Source organism: Astatotilapia calliptera, chromosome 19 (genome assembly GCF_900246225.1).
Source record: "Astatotilapia calliptera chromosome 19, fAstCal1.2, whole genome shotgun sequence".
Classification (NCBI taxonomy): Eukaryota; Metazoa; Chordata; class Actinopteri; order Cichliformes; family Cichlidae; genus Astatotilapia; species Astatotilapia calliptera.
In genome coordinates, this window is record NC_039320.1 from 7921651 (window position 1) to 7941919 (window position 20269).

General features: G+C 50.3%; 1 protein-coding gene across 6 annotated transcripts in view; it reads right to left on the reverse strand.

The window, feature by feature from the left end:
- Positions 1 to 20269, reverse strand: part of tiam2a (TIAM Rac1 associated GEF 2a) — a 65824-nt gene that overhangs the window by 25062 nt on the left and 20493 nt on the right. For 4 of the 6 annotated variants that reach the window (XM_026151676.1, XM_026151679.1, XM_026151677.1 and 1 more), the window contains exons 2-9: positions 20165 to 20258; positions 18318 to 19499; positions 15178 to 15622; positions 14738 to 14910; positions 14205 to 14429; positions 11493 to 11678; positions 11120 to 11263; positions 8397 to 8453 (exon numbers count right to left, since the gene is read on the reverse strand). In XM_026151676.1, coding sequence (XP_026007461.1) covers positions 8397 to 8453; positions 11120 to 11263; positions 11493 to 11678; positions 14205 to 14429; positions 14738 to 14910; positions 15178 to 15622; positions 18318 to 19493 — 2406 coding nt within the window. In that variant the 5' untranslated portion in view covers positions 19494 to 19499; positions 20165 to 20258. The other 2 variants (XM_026151680.1, XM_026151681.1) reach the window with 2 other exon arrangements.

Below are 20269 nucleotides of genomic sequence, written 5' to 3' on the forward strand. Positions count from 1 at the left end.
GCATGAGACCAGGGGAGCACAAAACTCTTTCGAGGTCGCCCCTTTTCCTCGATGCTGTTCGTGATATTTCAGGCGAGCACCTTAAGGCACAGTCGGTGTGAGGGGCTCGTTTTGAAGATAATGTGGTTCTGTTAGCGTGATAACGATGCGACCTTCAGCATGCACTGGAGCAGCCTGCAGCCAGGTGAGAACAACCTGATATATTCGCCTCCAAGTCAGTTCTTTGCTATTCATTTGTGGACTGCACCATCCAGGAAAAATGAAACATAGAAATGTAGCGCGAGGTGAAGAAGACGCTGATGTGGAAAGCAAACCTTATGCTTCTGATTTACCTGGTAATGTTTGTTCCAACCTTCAGCCTTTCTGCTAATAAGGACTGAAATATTAGCCCCGCTATGAACGTTTGTTATATTTCGTTCTTCCTGTAAAACAGAGCAACAATGTTTTAAACACAGCTGTTCCAAACATCCCAGTTTTACTTTAGATATTTACATTATTTTACTTTGCACATTAAACTTGGAAACACACTGATAACTTTTTATGTCCTGATTTTTCAGCATCAACAATTCCTTTCGTCAGCTCACATCTTTGCTGAGGTTTACACTGTGTGTAATAAAAAATGAAAGCACATCATTGGTCAGTCATGATTTGTGCTGTGGCTCAATCAAAGGTCAGTTTTTCAGAGGTCTAATAATATTCACCATCATAATTTCTGTTTTTATCAGATTATAATTCTTTTATTATGTGCAAACATAAATAATCTGTGCTGGGGTGGGCGGGCTCATGATTCTGTCCTAATCTTTATAAAGAACCACTTAGCAGACAGAAGTGACCCAAACTAGGACAAGAAAGCTTTTTATTCCAAAAAGCAGCAGCTGAAGTGCTTTGGTTTGATTAAACAGCTTTCGGGAGTTTCCCCAGGAGGAAGGTACCAACCTTATTTACGAATAAAGCGTCAGGATGGATGGAGTGTGAAAATGCATAAATGAAGTTAAAGCAAAGCTGTTTTAGTAACATAAGAATAAGTAGCAAGGAGTTTTTCCTCCAGCAGTCAAAACACATCAGCTCGCTCTGCTGAGGAGTCTTAATCCACAGCAAAACAAAATCATCCCTGTGCCGTTTTCCACTGCTGGAAGCAGAGGCTGGACCGAGGATGTAAGGAGCCAAGCTCTGCTATGTGAGTTCCCTTTCAGTCGATTCACTCGGTACAACACATAAGTATGGGATATCACGCCCTCGCGTGTCCTGGCTGAAGAAACCTTTATTCACGCCTTTACGGCAGATGACGTGTGATGACACGCGCAAGGCCCCGCCCGCACATATAGCCGCTGCCATCACCGTCATCCCTCAGTTCTTACGCTCTTCACCTCGCTGAGAACACCTCTGCTGAGTTGGGCTAGCTAGCTACTGCTAGTTAGCTCCGTTGTCTGCCAACTTGAACCTAGCTTAACTGCCCCTGTTGGTGTTAGCCTCCACCGCCCAGCTGGTGCGTAGGCTGCCCGCGGAGCGCTATTTTCAAGTTTTTCTTGTGCAGCGTTTCGCTTTGCGTTTTGGGAATGGACTCCAAACCGAAGCGAGCAAAGCAGAAATCTTCTGTTCGCCCCTGTCCTCAGGGATGTGGTTTCTCTTTGCACGACAGCGACCAGCACGATGCCTGCCCTGTCTGCCTGGGGATCGTCCACGCTAGGAGAGCGTTGACGGAGCCCGAAGCTTGTGCGTTTTGTCGCCAGCTCCGACGCTCGACCCTGGAAAGACGGGTGACGTTTGTGGAAAGAGTGCTGGGACGCTCGGCTGTCGCACGGCATGACCCTCTTCTTTCCGAGTCTGGAGCCCCGGCTTCGTCCGAGTCCGAAGACGAAAATTTTCAGGTCGATGTCCCCGCGATTAGCTGGGCTGACCACATGGAATACGTTGACGGGTTAGCCGATGACGGACCGGAACCATGCAGGAGCGCTGACGGGCTTCAGCCTGGGTTGAAGCCCGCCAGCGCTCCCCAGGAAGACGATGACGTGCTGGACATCGGCCTGGACATCCATGGTTTGTCGGAGGATGAGCAGGAGAGCTCATTGTCGACCCAATATGCCGCCGCTGCTGCGCCGGTCGGCCACGATGACACCTCTCTTTTCTCCCTGTTTCGCCGTGCCGCTGAGAAGCTGCAGGTGGACTGGCCCTCTCCTCCACCAGCTCGGAAGCCGTCGCGGTTTGCGGGTTTTTTCCTTCCACCGGAGCCCGCAACGGCCAAAAACTGCCTCCCCATGTTCCCAGACTTTCTCTGCGAGCTAACAGCGTCATGGGACAAACCTCTGTCTACCCGCGTCACTGTGCCCGGCTATGGACAGTACATGGAATTGGACGGCGCCGAGGGAGCTGGTTTAGCTAACCCACCCCCTATGGAGCCGTCTCTGGCTGCTTATCTGGCCCCGTCCCATAACCATGGTGTCGGTGGCCCCGCAACTCTGCCGTCCAAGCACTGCAGATTCTCGGCCTCGCAGCTGGAGAAGATTTATCGGGCTCAGGCCGGCACCGCTCGAGCCATGAGCTCCGTCACCATGCTCCAGACGTACCAAGCAATGTGCCTGGCGGAGCTTGGATCGCTGGTTCCGGAGGACAGCCCGCTGTCACCTCTTCTTAACGAGGTTAGAGTCACCACGGATTACATCCTCCGTGCGTCTCGCTGTGCAGCGCTCTCCCTGGGAAGAGGGATGGCTTCGACAGTGGTGGCGCAGAGGCACCTGTGGCTGACCCTCTCCGACGTCCCTGATAGAGACAGAGCTGTGTATCTGGACGCACCAGCGTCTGCGGCTGGGTTATTCGGACATTCACTTGAAGCCATTCAGGCTAGATTCGATCTGAGGAAGAAGCAGACGGAAGCTCTGCGCGACATCATCCCCAGACGCCAGCCCAAGCCCACTGCTAGCTCTCACAGGCCCGCCGCTCCTCTGACAGCTGGCAAGAGACCGGCGCCCACTGCTGGAGTGGGAGGGCCGCCGGCGAGAGCACGTACTCCGGCCCGAGCTCCACGCCAGTCGGCCTGGGGCAAAGGCCGGGAGACGCAGGGAGACGCTGCTCTTACCCCTCTGTTGCCGCACAAGAGGTGCCGCTTAAGTTCTGTTCAGGTTGTCAGCCCCAGAAGGCGCTGCACTTCCCTATCGCGGTCTCCCAAGCACATAACCCCTGCACACGGTTCAGATGTGTTGAATGTTCAAGCGACCACATCGAGTGTTCCCGCTGTTTTTCATTGTTATGCCCCGGAAAAGGTGCACCCAACAAAATGTATAAATGTACATGTTCCCATGTTGCAATCAATAAAGAGTGTTGTTTACTCTCAAACAATCTCAAATGCTCAACCTGCAGGCGAAATGAGCCAGGTCAGGCAGGGGATGCAGTCCCCTGCAGACACACTGGGGGGCGACGGCGCCCCGCCGTCAGTGCTGCAGGCCAGCCGGCTGGCTGCTCACTTCCCTCAGTGGCGCGCTTGCGCCCCCTCTCCGTGGGTGCTGCAAACCGTTGCCATGGGTTACCGGTTGCAGTTCCGGGTCAAGCCGCCTCGTTTCCAAAGAGTCGTGAACACGATTGTCAACCCCGAGGCAGCCTTGGTACTCAGAGAGGAAATACAGGCGCTATTACAGAAGAGAGCAATGCGGGTGGTCCCCGCTTCGGAGACGGACAAAGGTTGGTACAGCCGTTATTTTGTCATTCCGAAGAAAGGGGGAGGGCTTCGTCCCATCCTCGACCTGCGAGTCTTGAACACGTACCTGCGAACGTACAGGTTCAGGATGCTAACACTCAGACAGCTCCTGAGTGCAGTCGGCCCGGGAGATTGGTTTGCGACAATCGATCTAACAGATGCTTATTTTCATGTCGCTATACACCCGAAACACAGGCAGTTTCTGAGGTTTGCGTTCGAGGGCGTAGCCTACGAATACCTAGTGCTGCCGTTCGGGCTGTCGCTCGCTCCCCGCACCTTTACGAAATGTGCCGAGGCAGCGCTAGCGCCCCTCAGGAAGAGGGGCATCCGCATCTTGGCCTGCCTGGACGACTGGGCTCTCGTGGCTTGCTCCAGAGAACAGGCGGAGACGCAGCTGTCGCGGGTTCTGTCACACATTCAGACACTGGGGTTCTCTGTGAACTTTCAGAAGAGCTCGCTAATCCCAGGTCAACAGATCGCTTTTCTCGGTCTGGAAATATGCTCTCTTTCCAGCCGCGCACGGTTGTCAGAGCACAGAGTGGCCGCGTTTCATCGCTGCCTCGCTCAATTTCAGCTGGGACGCAGACTGCGTTTCCAGACGATATTGCGCTTGTTGGGCATGATGGCATCTATGATCGCCGTAGTGCCGCTTGGGCTGTTGAAAATGAGAGCGTTTCAACGCTGGACTCTCTCTCACCGTTTGTGTGCTTCGCGTCACCTCCGGAGGAGGCTGCCGGTAACTGCGTCTTGCATGCTAGCTCTCCGTCCTTGGAGGGAGCCCGGGCTACTGCACCAGGGCTCTCGGATTGGGAGGGTGTTGTTTCGCAAGGTGGTGTCCACAGATGCTTCCCTAAGTGGGTGGGGAGCGCTGTGCGAGGGTGCGTCAGTGAGAGGGATCTGGTCCGCGGCTCAGCGCCAGCTGCACATCAACCACTTAGAGCTGTTGGCAGTGTTCTTAGCTCTAAAGCGTTTCCGTCCAGTCCTGCAGGGCCAGCATGTCTTAGTCAGGACGGACAATTCAACAGTGGTGTCTTATATAAACAGGCAGGGAGGAACACGCTCTCTTCCCCTGTTGCAGCTGTCTCGCTCTCTGCTGTTATGGTGCAGTGTTCATTTTCTGACTCTAAGAGCCACCCATGTCCCGGGCCACCTGAACCTGGGGCCGGACCTTCTCTCCAGGGGGGGTCCTCTGGTGAGAGAATGGAGGTTACACCCTTCAATAGTGGCTCAGATTTGGGATCTATTTGGCGAGGCGCAAATAGATCTTTTTGCTTCCAGGGTGAATGCTCACTGCCCCCTGTACTTCTCCATAATCGACCACGATGCACCCTTGGGCTTGGACGCGCTAGCGCACCAATGGCCAGACGTGCTCCTGTATGCATTTCCCCCAGTGGAAATGATATCTCCAATTCTGGAGAGGGTGCGTCGGCATTCCCTCTCTCTGATCCTGGTGGCCCCTTGGTGGCCCGCGAAGTCGTGGTATGCAGAAATAATCAGCCTGCTTGCAGCAAGTCCTTGGCAGCTTCCTCTCCGCAGGGATCTCCTCTCTCAGGCGGGGGGGGAAGTGTTTCATCCGCGCCCGGATCTGTGGCACCTTCATGCTTACCTGCTGAGAGGTTAAACTTGGTTGCTAAGGGTCTGCCACCTAGTGTGGTAGCGACGATTCAGAGCGCCAGGGCCTCGTCTACTAGAGGCTTGTACGCTTACAAATGGCGAGCCTTCGAGCGATGGTGCCAGGACCGCCACACTCTCCCATTTCAGTGCTCTATTGTGGATGTTTTGACATTCCTGCAGGAGCTGTTGGATAAAGGCCTTTCGTTTTCAACGATCAAGGTTTATTTAGCGGCTATATCTGCTTGTCATATCGGTTTTGACGGGGTGACACCAGGTGCGCATCCCCTCGCCGTGCGTTTTCTGAAAGGGGTTCGCCGGCTGAGGCCCGTGCTTAAGTCCAGTGTCCCGGCTTGGGACTTGTCTTTGGTGCTGGAGGCCCTTTGTGGCCCTCCGTTTGAACCCGTTGAGTCGGTAGATATGAAACTTCTTTCGTATAAGACCGCATTACTTCTCGCTTTGGCCTCGGCGAAGCGAGTGGGGGACCTTCATGCGCTGTCTGTGCATCCTGCCTGCACACAGTTTTCTCCTGATGGCCGCAAGGTCGTATTGCGTCCGAATGCCGCCTATCTTCCCAAGGTCATGCCTGCATCTTATAGTTCAATGGAGTTTGAGTTGCTGAGCTTTTGCTCCCCTCCTTTTGAATCTGAGGAGCAGAGGAGGGTGCATTCTCTTTGTCCGGTGCGTGCGCTACGCACCTACATTGAGCGCACTCGGGATGTGCGTTTGTGTGACCAGTTGTTTGTCTGCTTCGCTAATCCGAATAGAGGTAGAGCTCTGTCCAGACAGAGGCTGTCCCACTGGATTGTGGAAGCTATCTCGCTGGCATACAGCACCGGAGGTTTTGCGTTGCCCCACGGGGTGGGAGCTCATTCCACCAGGGGGATGGCGACCTCATGGGCTCTTTTTAGAGGGGTGCCTGTGGCTGATATTTGTGCAGCGGCTAATTGGGCGTCGCCGCACACTTTTGTGCGGTTTTATCGGTTGGACGTTACAGCCCCTTCGGTGGCTCATGCTGTCCTTTCTGCTGGGTCTACCACTCACTAAGGATGTGGTGGTCCCGTTCCGGTTCGGTGGCTGCTCTGCGGGGCGTGTATATAGGTCCCATACTTATGTGTTGTACCGAGTGAATCGACTGAAAGGGAACGATTAGTTATGTCTATAACTTCTGTTCCCTGAAGGAGAGGAACGAGGTACAACACAGGGTGGCCCCACTGAGCAGTTGGCTCGGTGAAGAGCGGCTATCGAACTGAGGGATGACGGTGATGGCAGCGGCTATATGTGCGGGCGGGGCCTTGCGCGTGTCATCACACGTCATCTGCCGTAAAGGCGTGAATAAAGGTTTCTTCAGCCAGGACACGCGAGGGCGTGATATCCCATACTTATGTGTTGTACCTCGTTCCTCTCCTTCAGGGAACAGAAGTTATAGACATAACTAATCGTTTTAACTTCACACCATACCAAGGCAACTCCAGCAGTGGCAGCTCGAGCCCATACAGATGTTTATCTCACCAACTGAAGGCAACAGCTAAACGTGACCTGCAGAAAAAGCTGGATGGAAAAGACCCACACAGAGAGGACACGACACGCACAAACACAGCAACACAAGGAAGCACAAGAGCGACGCACACCCTTCACTTGAAAGGATTAGTGCAGCATGAGTGCTTATTAGTGTAATTCGAGGGCTTTGAGTCCAAAGCAGCACAATAGGTGCAAAGTCATCAAGACGGAAATGAAGAAGTGTGCATGTTGACAAAAATCAAAGCGGCTGCGCAAACCTCTCTCTTTTCTAACTTCCCACACCGTGAAGCCTTAATCCCCCCGAAAAACAAAACGGATCCCTGCGACGAGCCGCTTTCCTCATTTACGTCCAAACCTGAGAGACTTTGAGTGAAAAGAGCAGAGAAGCTTCCAGCAACATGCATGAAAGCCAGTGTTGTTTCCCCAACACGCTTCCTGCTCAGAGTCCCTTTCTAGGCCCTTAATGAGGGCCGTTTTACACTTGCCACATTGACCACAGACTAATGCTATGAATCACTACATCCTGTGAAACACTGATCTTTATAACACCATTCGTCCTCCGTCTAACGCTATCCATTATACCCATCTGTCAGTGCCACATTTCATCAGGCAGGAAATATTTTGGCTTGCTGGAGCCATCAGGAGGAGGATGGACTGACTCATTACTGCTGCACTAATCTGATACTGTCACCACGCCACCAATCAGTGACCACGAATGTTTAGCTGCGTTTTTCAGGTCTGTTTTGGCCTAAATGAGCTGCTTGCTAACTTTAGCCTAGCCTAGCTTATAAAAGCTTAAAATCTGGCTCCTGTATCTGACTGAAAACTACAACATGCAGTCCAAAAAATTGAGACACAAAACAATGAAATAGAAAGTGAACAATGCAGAAATGGGATTATAATAGGTGGCGTATTTGGATTCTATTTATATTCATGTTGGGAGTTTTAAACTGAAATGGGAATTAAAAAGAGAAGAACATGTGGAAGTTGGAGCCCGGCGAGGTGAGGACCTCAAGCTCGCGCTGCTATTTTACAATTACAGCCCTCAATAACCAGCAAACGCTGGCGTTTTAAAGTCTGGCTGCTCAGATGGCCTGAATTCACACTTGTCAGTCATCCAACGCTTCGCCCATACACACACATACACATTCACATACGACACCATCCTTTAACTCAATTATGGTGTGAATTGGACCCCTGTTCATGCCGGTTTTTCACAGGGCTCCATCCCTCCTGTTAGATATGCTCTCCATTTGTCTTGCAGACACCTGCAGATCAGCATGAAAGGAATCGCTGCTTTGATCCTGGACGTGTAATATACTCAGGCGGACACGTGCGCCTTGTGATCCCAATGTACGCACGTCCAGCGTGTTCAAATATCTTTGCACAGCGAACCATCAAAGCCGCGAAAGACGGCAGAGGTTAAAGTAGCAGCAGACCCGTTTCAACTGCAGCTACTTCCAACTTAAACTAATAATAGTACAGATGAAACTGTGCAACAGGATGCCCGCGACAGATGGCGGGGGAGTTTTTAGGAGATTATTTAAAAAATAAGTTACTGAAATCGGTGACTCACCTCGGTGCTCCTGGGAGGCAGGGCGCACGATTGGCCTCCAGCATCGCTTTCAAAGACCTGAAACCCAGAGACAGACAGTAAGAAGTACAGACAGAGGGGCACCACGCTGACTGACTCATGAGCCATTAGCACCTAGCCATCTCAGCAACACACATATTAAACACACACGGTGCTTTTATGCAGTTAATTAAAAACTACGCATGGCGAGTGCAGCGCTTTGATACTGCTTCCAAACAGGGTCTGTGGCCTTTGAAGGTGCATTGGTGGAAATGTGCAGTGTGTGAGTGAGTGGAGGAAATGTGTGTGTGGACACTGAGTGTTTTCTGTGTAGCAGAGAGATCAAAGGGGGGTGTCTGAAAGCAGAGGGGAGGGCCAGCTCCCACCTATCCGTCTCCACATCTACAAAGTTCTCTGGCTCCTCGAGTCTGTCCTGCCTGTCTGTGATTGGGAGGCGTGTTGCTAACCCTGCGGCCTCAGAACATTTCAACAACTCTATAATACGGCCGTGACAGAGCTATCCGTTATGAGGGCGTGCCTCGAGTCCTCGTTTAAGTGGACTGCAGTTATCAGGCTGTGCTCTGACAGTCTGTCAGCAGGCAGCAGAGACATGACAAGCAGCACAGCCGGCAAATTCAATTCACTATTTTGCTCCCCAAAAAGCTCCGACATGAAGTCAAAGGTGTTTGTTTTTGCTCACAAATTAAAGAGCTCAAGCGGACTTAGAGGGTCTACAGGACCAAGAAAATGTCTTTACAATCACAAAGAAACTTCCAGCTCTTGTTCTGCTAATAAGACTCTGCGTCTCTCCGCAGCATGAGGACGTTTATAAAATAGCTGTAAATGGTGCCGCTTCACTAAAAAAGCCGGCTTATTTTAGAAAGCTTTAACAACTCTTCCACAAATCCTCGGACCTTTCTGGCCTACTTCCCACAAACGACTGGCGGCCAGCTCCTTATGATCCAGAGCTCCGCTAAGGCGGATGAGAGAAGAGAAAAGGGGAGAGCAGGGGGGATGACTTTGGGGGAAGGTTGTGGAGTGTGCCATCAAAGTGGTAAATGGGATTTAGGCTTAGTCAACACACATGAGTCAGTATGGAGACTGTGGGAGAAGCACCGCCAGCTCTGATGTTTATGCTCTGAGAAATGGGGGCGGCTGGAGGGGGGAGAGGGACAACAAACGGTGATAGAAATTAGGGAACCGCACAGTTTAAGAGATGGAATAAATTAAGGAGCTTGGAGAGTGTTTTTAAACTGGTAGATGGAGAGAAACCCTTGGAGATGGCACGTTTGGGAGAACCTGAGGAGCGTATGAAGACGTATCACTCGTCAGCCCAACTTGCGGAAATAGCCAAGGAGCCGATGATGTCATGTTTGTGACAGCGACAGTTGAATTTCCCACAGAGAATCACAGAAAACCAAAACTCGTGCCGCACTGACCCCCTCGCTCTGGGAAAAAGATTAAGGAAAATAGCAGATGTCCAGGAAACCCCAGCATTCAGAAAATCCCTCAGAGCGCTTAGCAGCCATTAACTGTTCATGATTAGCCTCTAAGTAAAGACGAAAACACCAGAAAACACTAAAAAAAGAGCTCGTGGGCAAGAGGAAACCGGGGGGGGGGAATAAAAGGAGGCTGTTTAATATTTAGCGTCTTTACACCAACCATCTGCTGGGCTGAGGGAACCGTGGAGAACGCCATCTACCACATATGGCTTTTAATAATTCATGTGTGCTGCAGCGCCACCTCGGCCTCCTGCACTGTGAAATGTAACTGGGCCTCATTAGGCCGGCTGGCTGGAGTCCCCCCAGAAAAATAATAACACATACACGCATACCTAGCCGGTGACAGACGTGCGCAAATGCACGAGCATAAATATCACAGAGCAGGTGGCGGGATAGATGAGCCCGACGAGAGCAGGCGAAACAGGACAGGCGGCGTTTTGCTCGTAGTCAGGAGTCGGGGCTCGCCTACCGGAGAGCCGCGCTCGGGAAACGTTGGACGCCACACTGACATTACGGCACAAAGAAACACAAAGTTACATTCCTCTGCTTTATTAGAGTCTCGACTAATGAACAGGGGTCCATAAAATTACACAAGTGTTTCCTTTGGTGATGCTTAAAATAGACCACCAAGGCTCGTCTCCAGGGCCGTATCTGCAGGGTACAGAGCGGTGGATTTCTGTATCAATAAATAACCAGCTTGCATGAGTCTAATTACTAACCTGAGAGGATTTAGATGCCCCCCCAATGCACCTGGGTGAGGAATGCTCCCTTGTGTTTACGTTGATGGGAGGTTTGCGCTCAGCCTTACAGGAAAGCAGGAGGGATGTGAGCTTATGCGCTTTTCATTTAATAAAGACTCCTCTGGGGGAGGAGGGGAAATGTGCAGAGAACGCTGCGTGACTAAAACAGTCTCTAGCTATTTCTTTCACATTAACAAAGGCACTGCACATGCGAGCGAGCGACGAGCCAGCATGCTTTCAGGTTGCTCCATTAACGAACGTGCACACTGTGCACTGAAGGCGGGAGCATCGGGACTCTTTCTCCTCATGTACAGTAGACGTGAACACTGCCTGTAATCATGCACGTTCATGTCGTTTATGAGGTTTTTTAGTGAATTTCAGATAAAAAGAAGAATCAGTGCATTAATGTTTAACCCGTTTAATTCTTCCTTTAAACACAGAATTTTATTAAAACATCTTCAGATGTCTGTGTGTTCGTGAATACCTGCGAGACAGAAGGTCTCTTGTCACGGCCTCTCCTCGTGAGGTTGTCGAGGCCTTTCAGGGAGGAGAACAGGCCTCTTTTGCGCTGTCTGTGAGTCAGGGACAGGGAGCGCCTCCTGACTGTGGCTTCGTCTCTGGAACAGATCTGAGCAGATACACTTTATCAGCACTACGATCATATTTCTCAACAGAAATTCCATCTAATCAAACCATCTTAATTAAGTTCATTTTCCTCCCGTGATGCACAAAACGAGCGTTTGCACGCTGCAATATACTACACTGAATAAAGAGTTTTCAAGGTTACTGCTAGACATCAAGTAAATCCAAACGTCCCATTCAGAAGCGTCAGAATCGCCTCTTTATGTATTCCTTACCAGTGCGTGAAAGGAGGAGACTGAGAAAATCCCCAGGCGTCCCAGGGTGGTTTTGGTGGGGCGGCTGGCGATGGCGAGCAGGCTCTTCGGGTTGGGCAGCTCTCCGCCCTGCAGACTTGCGAGGTAGCAGCGCATCCTGAAGAGATCCAGGTTGAATCTCTCCAGGTTCTGCTCCCACTGCTGGATCTGAGGGAAAAGGAAAGACGCGCTTGGTACAAGATCTGAATTTGAAATTGGTGTTTGGTAGGTGAGCGAGCAGAAGAGCGCTGGGGGAAATAATAATGGAGGGAGTTGAGGGGCGGGGAGGGAATGAAAGAGGGGGATCCAGGGTCAGTCTGGAGCTTTTCAGGGAGCTGCGATTGCTTGCAGATGTTGGTGGAGGGTAAAGGCATAAGTTCTGTGGAGGTTTGATAGTGAAGGATGACTGCATATGGAGCAGACGAGAGTGTGTGTGTGTGCAGTAAATTCAAATGCCCGTTTTTTATGGACGACTTGAGAGGCTGATGATGTTGCACAGACCACCAGTTAAACCTCCACACACACACGTACAGTCCCCATGTCCCCGTTTGCACTATGTAAGCTATAAGAAAGTGCTTATTTTGTTGGCTGGAGACCATTTTTAATGAGAACACTCAGTTAAACAACGCTCCATAACAAACTGACTTTAATGGGTCTCGTCTGCACTGCGAGTTCATTTACAATAACGCACCCTATGGCGCGCTCCCATTAGGTCTCGCTCACATTGACGGCATTCTTTCGGATTAGGAGCAAACTGAGAAAGGGCACGAGGGTGGTGTTTTATGAACCCTGTGACTTCACAAACATCTTAAACACAAAGGTTGCACAGAAATTGCCGAGAGGCCGACTCGCCGCTCTGTGAAAAGCTCGGCTGGGCTAACGTCCTGAGAGCCAAAGGTTCCTGTCTGAATCTTAGAAAGTCTGGAGATCAAGTCAAAGTCGAGTCAAAGGAAAACATTTTGACTCGGTAGTCAGTGTTAAACTAAAAAGTGGGTACTTCTGTGCAGATAACAGTGGCTGAAGGTGCCATTTCTATGGCGAGCACACCAGAAACCTGTGGATGGCTTTGCTATACTCATCCCTTAAAAGGATGCGTCAAACAGCTTCCTGTCTGCTGCGGCTCGTGCTGTTACTTGAACACAAGTTGGTTTTTTTATCCTGCTATTCTTGGGTCATTGTATAAAACGCAGTGTACCGTAATTTAATTCCCACTGAGCGGTTTGAAGATGACTTTAAAAGGGGGTGGGAGGCATCGCCGCCGAAATCAGATAAGCTCTTTCCTTAAAACCTGCAGGGCCGCTGCTTTGGAAAAATCCTTTTTATGTATAACATCTGACAAGATCTGTGCGAGCTCCAGATTGATGTGCCACGGATCGGTTTGTCAACAGTCAAATATCCACGTCTTTGTGCCGGGACGGCCTAAAATAGTCCTGCAGAAAATTCGATTTGATGAGTCATGCTGGGGCGCGTTACTGATGAATAGAATTTTTATATTAATGCTTGATGCATCTAGCAGGCTTGAGTCAGCGCAGGATAAAAAATGCACATCAGTGGAAAGCGAGTCATGTTTGGTCACATCTGGCCGGCGTGCACAACTTACTTCCATTTCAGAGCTTTTCTGTTAAGAGATTCTCTTTTCTTATTTTCCCTCTTTAACATCTGCCTGATCTCTCTCTACACATCCTTCAATGCTGTTTCACTGCACTCTGTGTGTGTGTGTGTGTGTGTGTGTGTGTGTGTGTGTGTGTGTGTGTGTGTGTGTGTGTGTGTGTGTGTGTGTGTAGACTTCAAACATGCTCTACTGGCACCATAGACATAGGTGGGGGTAGGCAGAGACATCAAAGTAGTGCCCTGTTGGTGCTCCACAACTCCCCCAGAACCTTAAATCTATCATCAGCCTCATGGCGTCTTTATCAGTCCGGTCCTGACCCCATCATTGACTCCAACCATGTCCGTCTTCTTGTCTTGGCGTACCAGCTAATTGAAAACAGACCTGAGGACAAAGTTGGGCGGTGACATCTCCACGGATCAGCCCTGCAGTGAGCTTTTATCAGGTCCTCGTGTCTAATGTGGTGCAAAAAATGAAACGGACTGACCACCCTGTCAGCCACGACAACAGCCTGACGCTGCAAAACAAACTGTTTTCCCGTCACAGTGTTTTTCTTCCTGCTAAGCTACAGGTTTGGAGCTTTTTCCAGCCCTTTGTGATCTGCTGTATGTAGGCTAAAACAGCGCTGGGTGCTTCGGATTCTCCCTCCGGCTGCGAGGAGGAGGGAGAGGATAATGCATGTTGAGAGCCCATTACCGGGAAACATCTGGAATCCCAATCACATGTTTGGGGAGAGAGCTGCTCCTCTGGGCCCCTCGCGACACGTTTGGGACCGAAGCATTTAGGCCACTTCACCCACCCGCAGACGAAAATGAAACACAGGCTCGTCACCGCAGTCCAAAAAAGAAATAATCAGAAAAATGAAGTAGGGCACATTGTGTGGTTTCACCATGAATTATGCAGGGTAACGACACGCAGATGAGTTTAAAAACTGAAACATGAAGCGAGCACACGTTACGCCACTGAATCCGTTTATCACCGCTGCGAACGAAGCAGATTTTCTCTGAGAATTTGTCTCAATAGCAGGAAGTGTGCGAGCCCTCGTAGCCAATGTCTCCCCGCAGACCTCATCGCCACCTGCTCACCTGGTTTTCGATAGCTTTGCGGTTCTTTGGATCGCTGACTACGGTCAGCTGCAGCTCGGCCATCTTCTTCATCTTCCCATCCATGTCGATCTTCTGCAGCAGAGCGCGGACCTGGCTCCGCAGCAGGCGCACCGTATCCTCCTTCCCCTGGCGCTTGGCCAGCAGCGAGGCACTTGCGGAGTGGATCGCCGTCACCCAGTTTTCCAGGTCGGTCTGGTTGCTGGCCTGGAAGGGAAATAAAGAAACGAGGAGCTCAAACCGCTGACCAGTATTTCCATTACATGCACGATAAAGTTACTGTACCGTTTATCTCAGAAAGATCATTAGGAGGCAGCTGAAAGACTCCTGCTTAAATCAAGGTTAATGTGCTCTTTTCATCCTGAGAGGAGACTGGATGAGAAATCAGTTGAGCCCTTTTTAAATGGGACTTGGGCTCTAAGGTCATTTTATATGAAAAAAGAAACCAGCGGGTGTGTGCAAAGACTTTCTGAGAAATCTTGAGTCACAAGCACAGGAGTCAGGTGACTCTTCACCTGGAAAAGGTAGACGTCTCCATATGAGTTGCTGAGGCAGAACACGTTCTCCTTCTTGGGATGCTCAGGAACAGCCTGGACGATGCTGTCCTCGGCCAGGAGGGCGTAGCGGGGCGACAGCTCCTGCTCCGGAGAGCCTTTACTGTAAGTTTCATAGAACAGCAATGTGCACCCTGGAAAGGGAAGGAAATGCTTTTACCGTGTGATTATTGCAGACACTGTGTCCTTGTTCAACATGAAAAATAATCTAAGCAATGAACTTCAGCAGAATTGGAGTTGTTGCTGTGACATTGAGACATAAAAGCACAAATCCTGCACAGAATCAGAAAAATGGCAAGAATGCGTCACTTCATATATTTTATTTTCTCTTCTGATATTTCCAACTAACCCAAACTGTGAATTCTTCATCTGAGTTTCAAGGACAGGGCACCGAAGCTCACCTTTCAAGGTCACCCAGTACTGCTTCCACTTGCGCCGCGTCACCAGCTCCAGCTTCCTGTCCTTGTGCAGAGTAACGAGGGGTTTGAAGGAAAGCCAGCCGGCCCGTCTAACCACCCCCTGCTCTTTTTCAAACAGCAGGTCGAGCTGCTCGAGCGAGCCTTCGGCAGATTCGCTGCTGCTCTCGTCTTCCTCGGTGCCGGTGGACGGCACTCTTCTCTCACCTCCTCCCTGCCCGGTACCCGTCTCCAGCTCCCTCATGAAGTTTTCATAGATGTTCTGGCGAAGGGCATCGTTGGTCGTTTGGTGAATGGCTCCTGAAGATTGGGCCCTGGAGGCTCCGGGAAACCAGAGGAGGCTGGAGACCTGGGAGGGGGAGCTGGTGTCTGCAGTCAGACCATCCACCCCACTGTCAAACGTATCACTCAGGTCCTTGTACCGGGGTTCCTGAGGAGGCACAAAAGGTGAAGAAAGTGAATGAAGAGTGTGAGAAAAGTCAATTGGAGGAAGATCAGAAGTGTGGGGCTGGCTGCAGATTACAAACTTGGCTCTGACCTGCATTGTTCCCATCCACATTTAGGCAAAACACAGCATGTTTGCCCTCCAGGTGTACAGACTTCTGTAGGTACCCGTGAGCTTACAGCGGGACACAAATCAACTCTGCTTCTTTCAATTAGCCCCAAGGCACTGCGAAACTTTTGAAAAATCGAGGCAAACCACTCGAACCTACTTCAAAGTCTGCATTACAGTCTCGAAATTCTTCCTAGGCTGAAAAAGTGGGACAAATTTCCTGTGATGGCACCTGAGAGGTTGGCACCCTCCAGGCTCAGACAATTTCACGTCATTTGAGGTCTGCTGTGGCTTCCCAATTCCCCAAATGAATACTTGATGGAATTGCACCCTTTCATGCCTAATGACAGCCTACCTACACTTCACTAGATTGGAGCATCGATTCCGCCCCTGGCAACAGAGCGGAGCGCTCTCAGCGTGCAGACGCGCACGGCGTCACGACAGAGCTCTGTCTCCATCTTTTGTTTATTAATGCGTTTCACTCCAACCTGTCTGCGTCGTCTCAGTCCTTAATGCGCATTTCGTGCTGCATCCACACTCACCCTTCTTCATATTTAGCATGCAGTTCTGCCTCCCTGCGCCCTGTAACTAGGCAGCAAAGGGTTCATGTTTAAGTTTCACAGCAGGACTGAACCCGGTGAACTCGGTGCTCACTTGAGGACAGGCTTTGTTTACCATTTCGTCCTCTTGTAGCAACCATGAAATCCACCGTTGTTTAGTTAGTAGCTGTAGATGCACACTGTGCAGAGGGCAAGCTTCCTCTAGCCCAACTCTATCCAGCCTCTCCTCACCGTCCTCCATCTGCTTTTCATTACAAGCAGATTCTTGGTCTTTGGCATCAGGGTCGCTATGTGACCTTTAAACCCACGAGTCCAGGGGAACCAGAGCTGATGACCTGCTGAAAGGAGGCACTGTGACCAGCCCGCAGAGATATTGCACACCGAAGTTTGGCATCAAAACGGCTCCCAAAGGAAAGAGGAAATACAGTTTTAAACAGCTCAATGAATTTAACGAGAACTTGTTGCATGCCCCGTTGATTACGGAGAAAGGAAACCCCCGTGCACTGACTTGTTTGTGAATTTGCCTGATTGGTTCAATTAGTTTATACCAAACTGCACCAGAAATGCAGACTTCGTAAGTATTTATGTGCTTCACACAATTACCCGTAATCAGCATTGATTACCAGACCTCGGTCCACTTCTTTGAATTTTACTTCTGGACGAGGAAACAAAACTGGAGCAGATCGATCCTGCACCAGCACGTGGTTAGAAATTAGCGCAGCAGCTTTAGAAGGAGGCATTTTTTTAAAAACACTCAAAATGAGTCGAGTAAGCACAGGGTCAGAAAACTGCGTCACAGCAAAGCTTCTTGCATATTTCACTGAAAATAATCAAGACGTTTCAGCACGAGAAGCAGCTTACACAGTCTCCAAGAAGAAAACGCCTTCTCATTTGTTCTTCTCTGTCCTTTGTTTCGCTCCTAGACTCAACCGACTGAACACCAATCCCTATTAGCAGATTTATTCTCCGAGGAACGTGAGGGGAGACCCGAAAATCTGAACACAACAACCAGAACAAACATAAGTCACTCATTAACGTTAGAGGAGGGGTGGGGTTAAATCTTCAGCTCGGATTTAGCCTCACTCTACAGATCCTCTCAAAGGCTTACAGCTATTCTCTTGGCAGCACCCAAACAGCGTTCTGAAAACTTTTACAAGGCACAGCTAAACGAATTAATGCAGGAACAATTGCTTTCAAGCCCTCAAAGAAGGGAGGGACGAGAGTTCAGGCTCAGTTTAAGCAAATGTTTTAGGTCAAATTAAAGCTTGTAAAAACCTGATGTTTGTACAACCAAAATCAGGCGGTTCCTGCGTCCACGTGCAGGCAGCGGGCTGACAGGCTGCTCTCCTCACAGCACAGGTATCGTTTTACTTACACGAAGATCAGCTGTCCACTCAAAAGTCAATGCACCTCCCACGGACATCTTCAGTAACACGATTAATCGATCCGACTTGTAAACGAACGAGCTAAATGTGTAAAAGAAAGTCCTGCATGTTGCTAGAAAACAGTCAGTGTGCAATAATACTACTTAGATTTACCCACCCAGTAAAAGTATTCGTGATATCTGATTACCAGCCCCGCACTCCTCTTCGTCGGAGCGTCGTCCATGCTTCGGCATTGTGCTAAAAGTCACTCCCATCCTTGTTCCCTCCTCACTAGAACAACTAGACCCAGCCCTGGCTGCTTTACAGATTTCATTTTGTGTCACCCCGCTGCGTCCTGTCCTCAGACAGCTGGTGTTGTGTTGCTAAAGGACCAGAGGACGGTGGTTGGTTCCCAGCCATGCCAGGACAACCACTGTGGCCCGCAATCATATAAATCTTGCCAGGAGGGAAACTGTCTGATGACCACTCCCTTCTTGGGCTAGATATGAAGATACACTAAGATTTTCAAATATAAAATCTCTATAAAATATAAGGCATGGCTCTGTATGCATCCTGTGAGTGATAAAAAGAGTGTAATTCATTAAAGAGTAGTGACTAAACCCCAAAGCCCATCTTGTGCAGGCTCACCTGAGACTGAGACTTCCTCTTCTTGCGGCTGAGGCTGCCCGTCCAGTCACTGAAGCGTCTGATACGGTTTTTGATGGAGTCTTTCTTCTGGAAGATGAAATCCGGCCCCACCTGTTCCTGCCGTTGCCCCTGGTCACGGTACTGGTCCAGGTTCTCGCTGACGGTGTGCGATTTGGGCCTGCGACAGGGCAGGGTGTACGAAGAGTACTGGCGGGGCTCTGGGCATTCTTCTTCCAAAGGAACGTCCAGGACGGACGCAAAGGATGCTCGGTGTGGCCTCTGGCCCGGTGGAGGCTCGTGTAGCTGGGAGGACAAGTCCCTGGCTGTGGGGAAAGTCGCAGCCATTGTGGGGTCTTTATACAGATCTGTAATGGACAAAGGGGGGGACTGTTCTGCAAAGGAGACAATTTGGTGAATGGGGGAGTGTGCTAACGCTCTGCTGGCAGAGCAAGGCTGGTCCTGCTCACACAGCTCTGTGCTCGGCCCCCAGGGGGAGTCATACCAGGAGCCGTCAGAGCTCAGTGAGCTGCCTTTGCTGGTTCTGGCTGTGGAGGAAGTAGAGGCTGGAAGCGGAGCGCTGTGATGACCATCCTGCCTGCTGCCACTGGACCCAGGCAGACTGGGAGTCGATGCCGACTCCACATTGGGGGAGAACTTGAGGAGTTGGACCGGGCCAGTGGCCCCATCCAGGTGGAGAGGATTCCCCGAGGTGTTGGTGAACTCCACCCTGAGCGTGCCGTCCTTTTTGATCACCACCCGCGGGCTGCTTTGTTCCCCTAAAACCTCGTGCTCGTCATCATCTCCGTTCAGGGCGTGCCCGTTGAGTTCGACCCCGTATGGATTATCATCGTCTGACATGTGCCGCTTCCTTATGCCGCATCCAGGGGACCGATGCCAGCGGTGCTGAGCCGGGCTCCCCCTCACTCCTTTGGAGACGTAGTCACAGAGCCGGGCAGAGTAAGGCTGTCGGCTTTTAGTAGGCGACAGACAGCCACGGCCAACGCACCTGGTCTTGTACCCTGAGCCTACCGGAGCATTTTTCCACCACGAATGAGGAGACAGAGCATCACCTTTGGCTGAGCCTAGCTTTAATGAATATGGCTTCTGTTTCCCGGGGAAGATAAAGCTGGTGCCTTTGGGACCCTGAATGCTGTACTGGCTCTCTGAATTTCCCATCCTGCCCTGGAAAAAACATAGAAAAAAGGAAACAAAACCATAATGTCACGACTGGAAAATCCGTGGTTCTTACACATTAGACATGGTATGACATAATGCTGATTCATCAGAGGCATAAATTTAACTTATTACTCATAAACAATAACGGATACACACTTCCATAGCTTATTCTGCTGCATCGGGTCACTGATGCTTAATGATGTCTCCCTCTCACTTTATTATATTCTTGCAGGAGCAGATAACTGACACCAGCAGGCTTTAGTCTGTCGTGGTCGTTATGTTGACAATTAAAAACTTTTAGATGCTTCACAGCTCTCTTACATTAGCATCAGAGAGCTGTGACAAGACTCCACACTGCCGGTAAGACTATTACCGTGTCCGCCGTCGCCCATGATGTGATTGCATAACAGGTGGAAGTAAGGCCAAACACTTCTAACAGCCTTCAAGTCTTTGAATTAGCAAACCGAGACGATCAGGAACTAAAATAAAGCCCTGCATGACGTGTGGGAAGGATGCAACACTTCAGGTCTTTTATAAGATTCAAAATCTCTTTTTCAAGAGTGACCTGGCTATTAAATAAAATGAAAGTTGACCAGATAAAGAAGACAGAAAGCTGAGGGGTTGAACTAAAGCATAATGCTGACCCTGGTCTGAAGGCTCCTTACACTCACCTCTGAAGCCTCGTCTCAGACTGGAGCTTCTATGTTCGCGCCACTCTCCGCCTCATTTCTCAAAATAAACTCATTCCTCCGTCGTCTGGCTCATCTGAAACACAC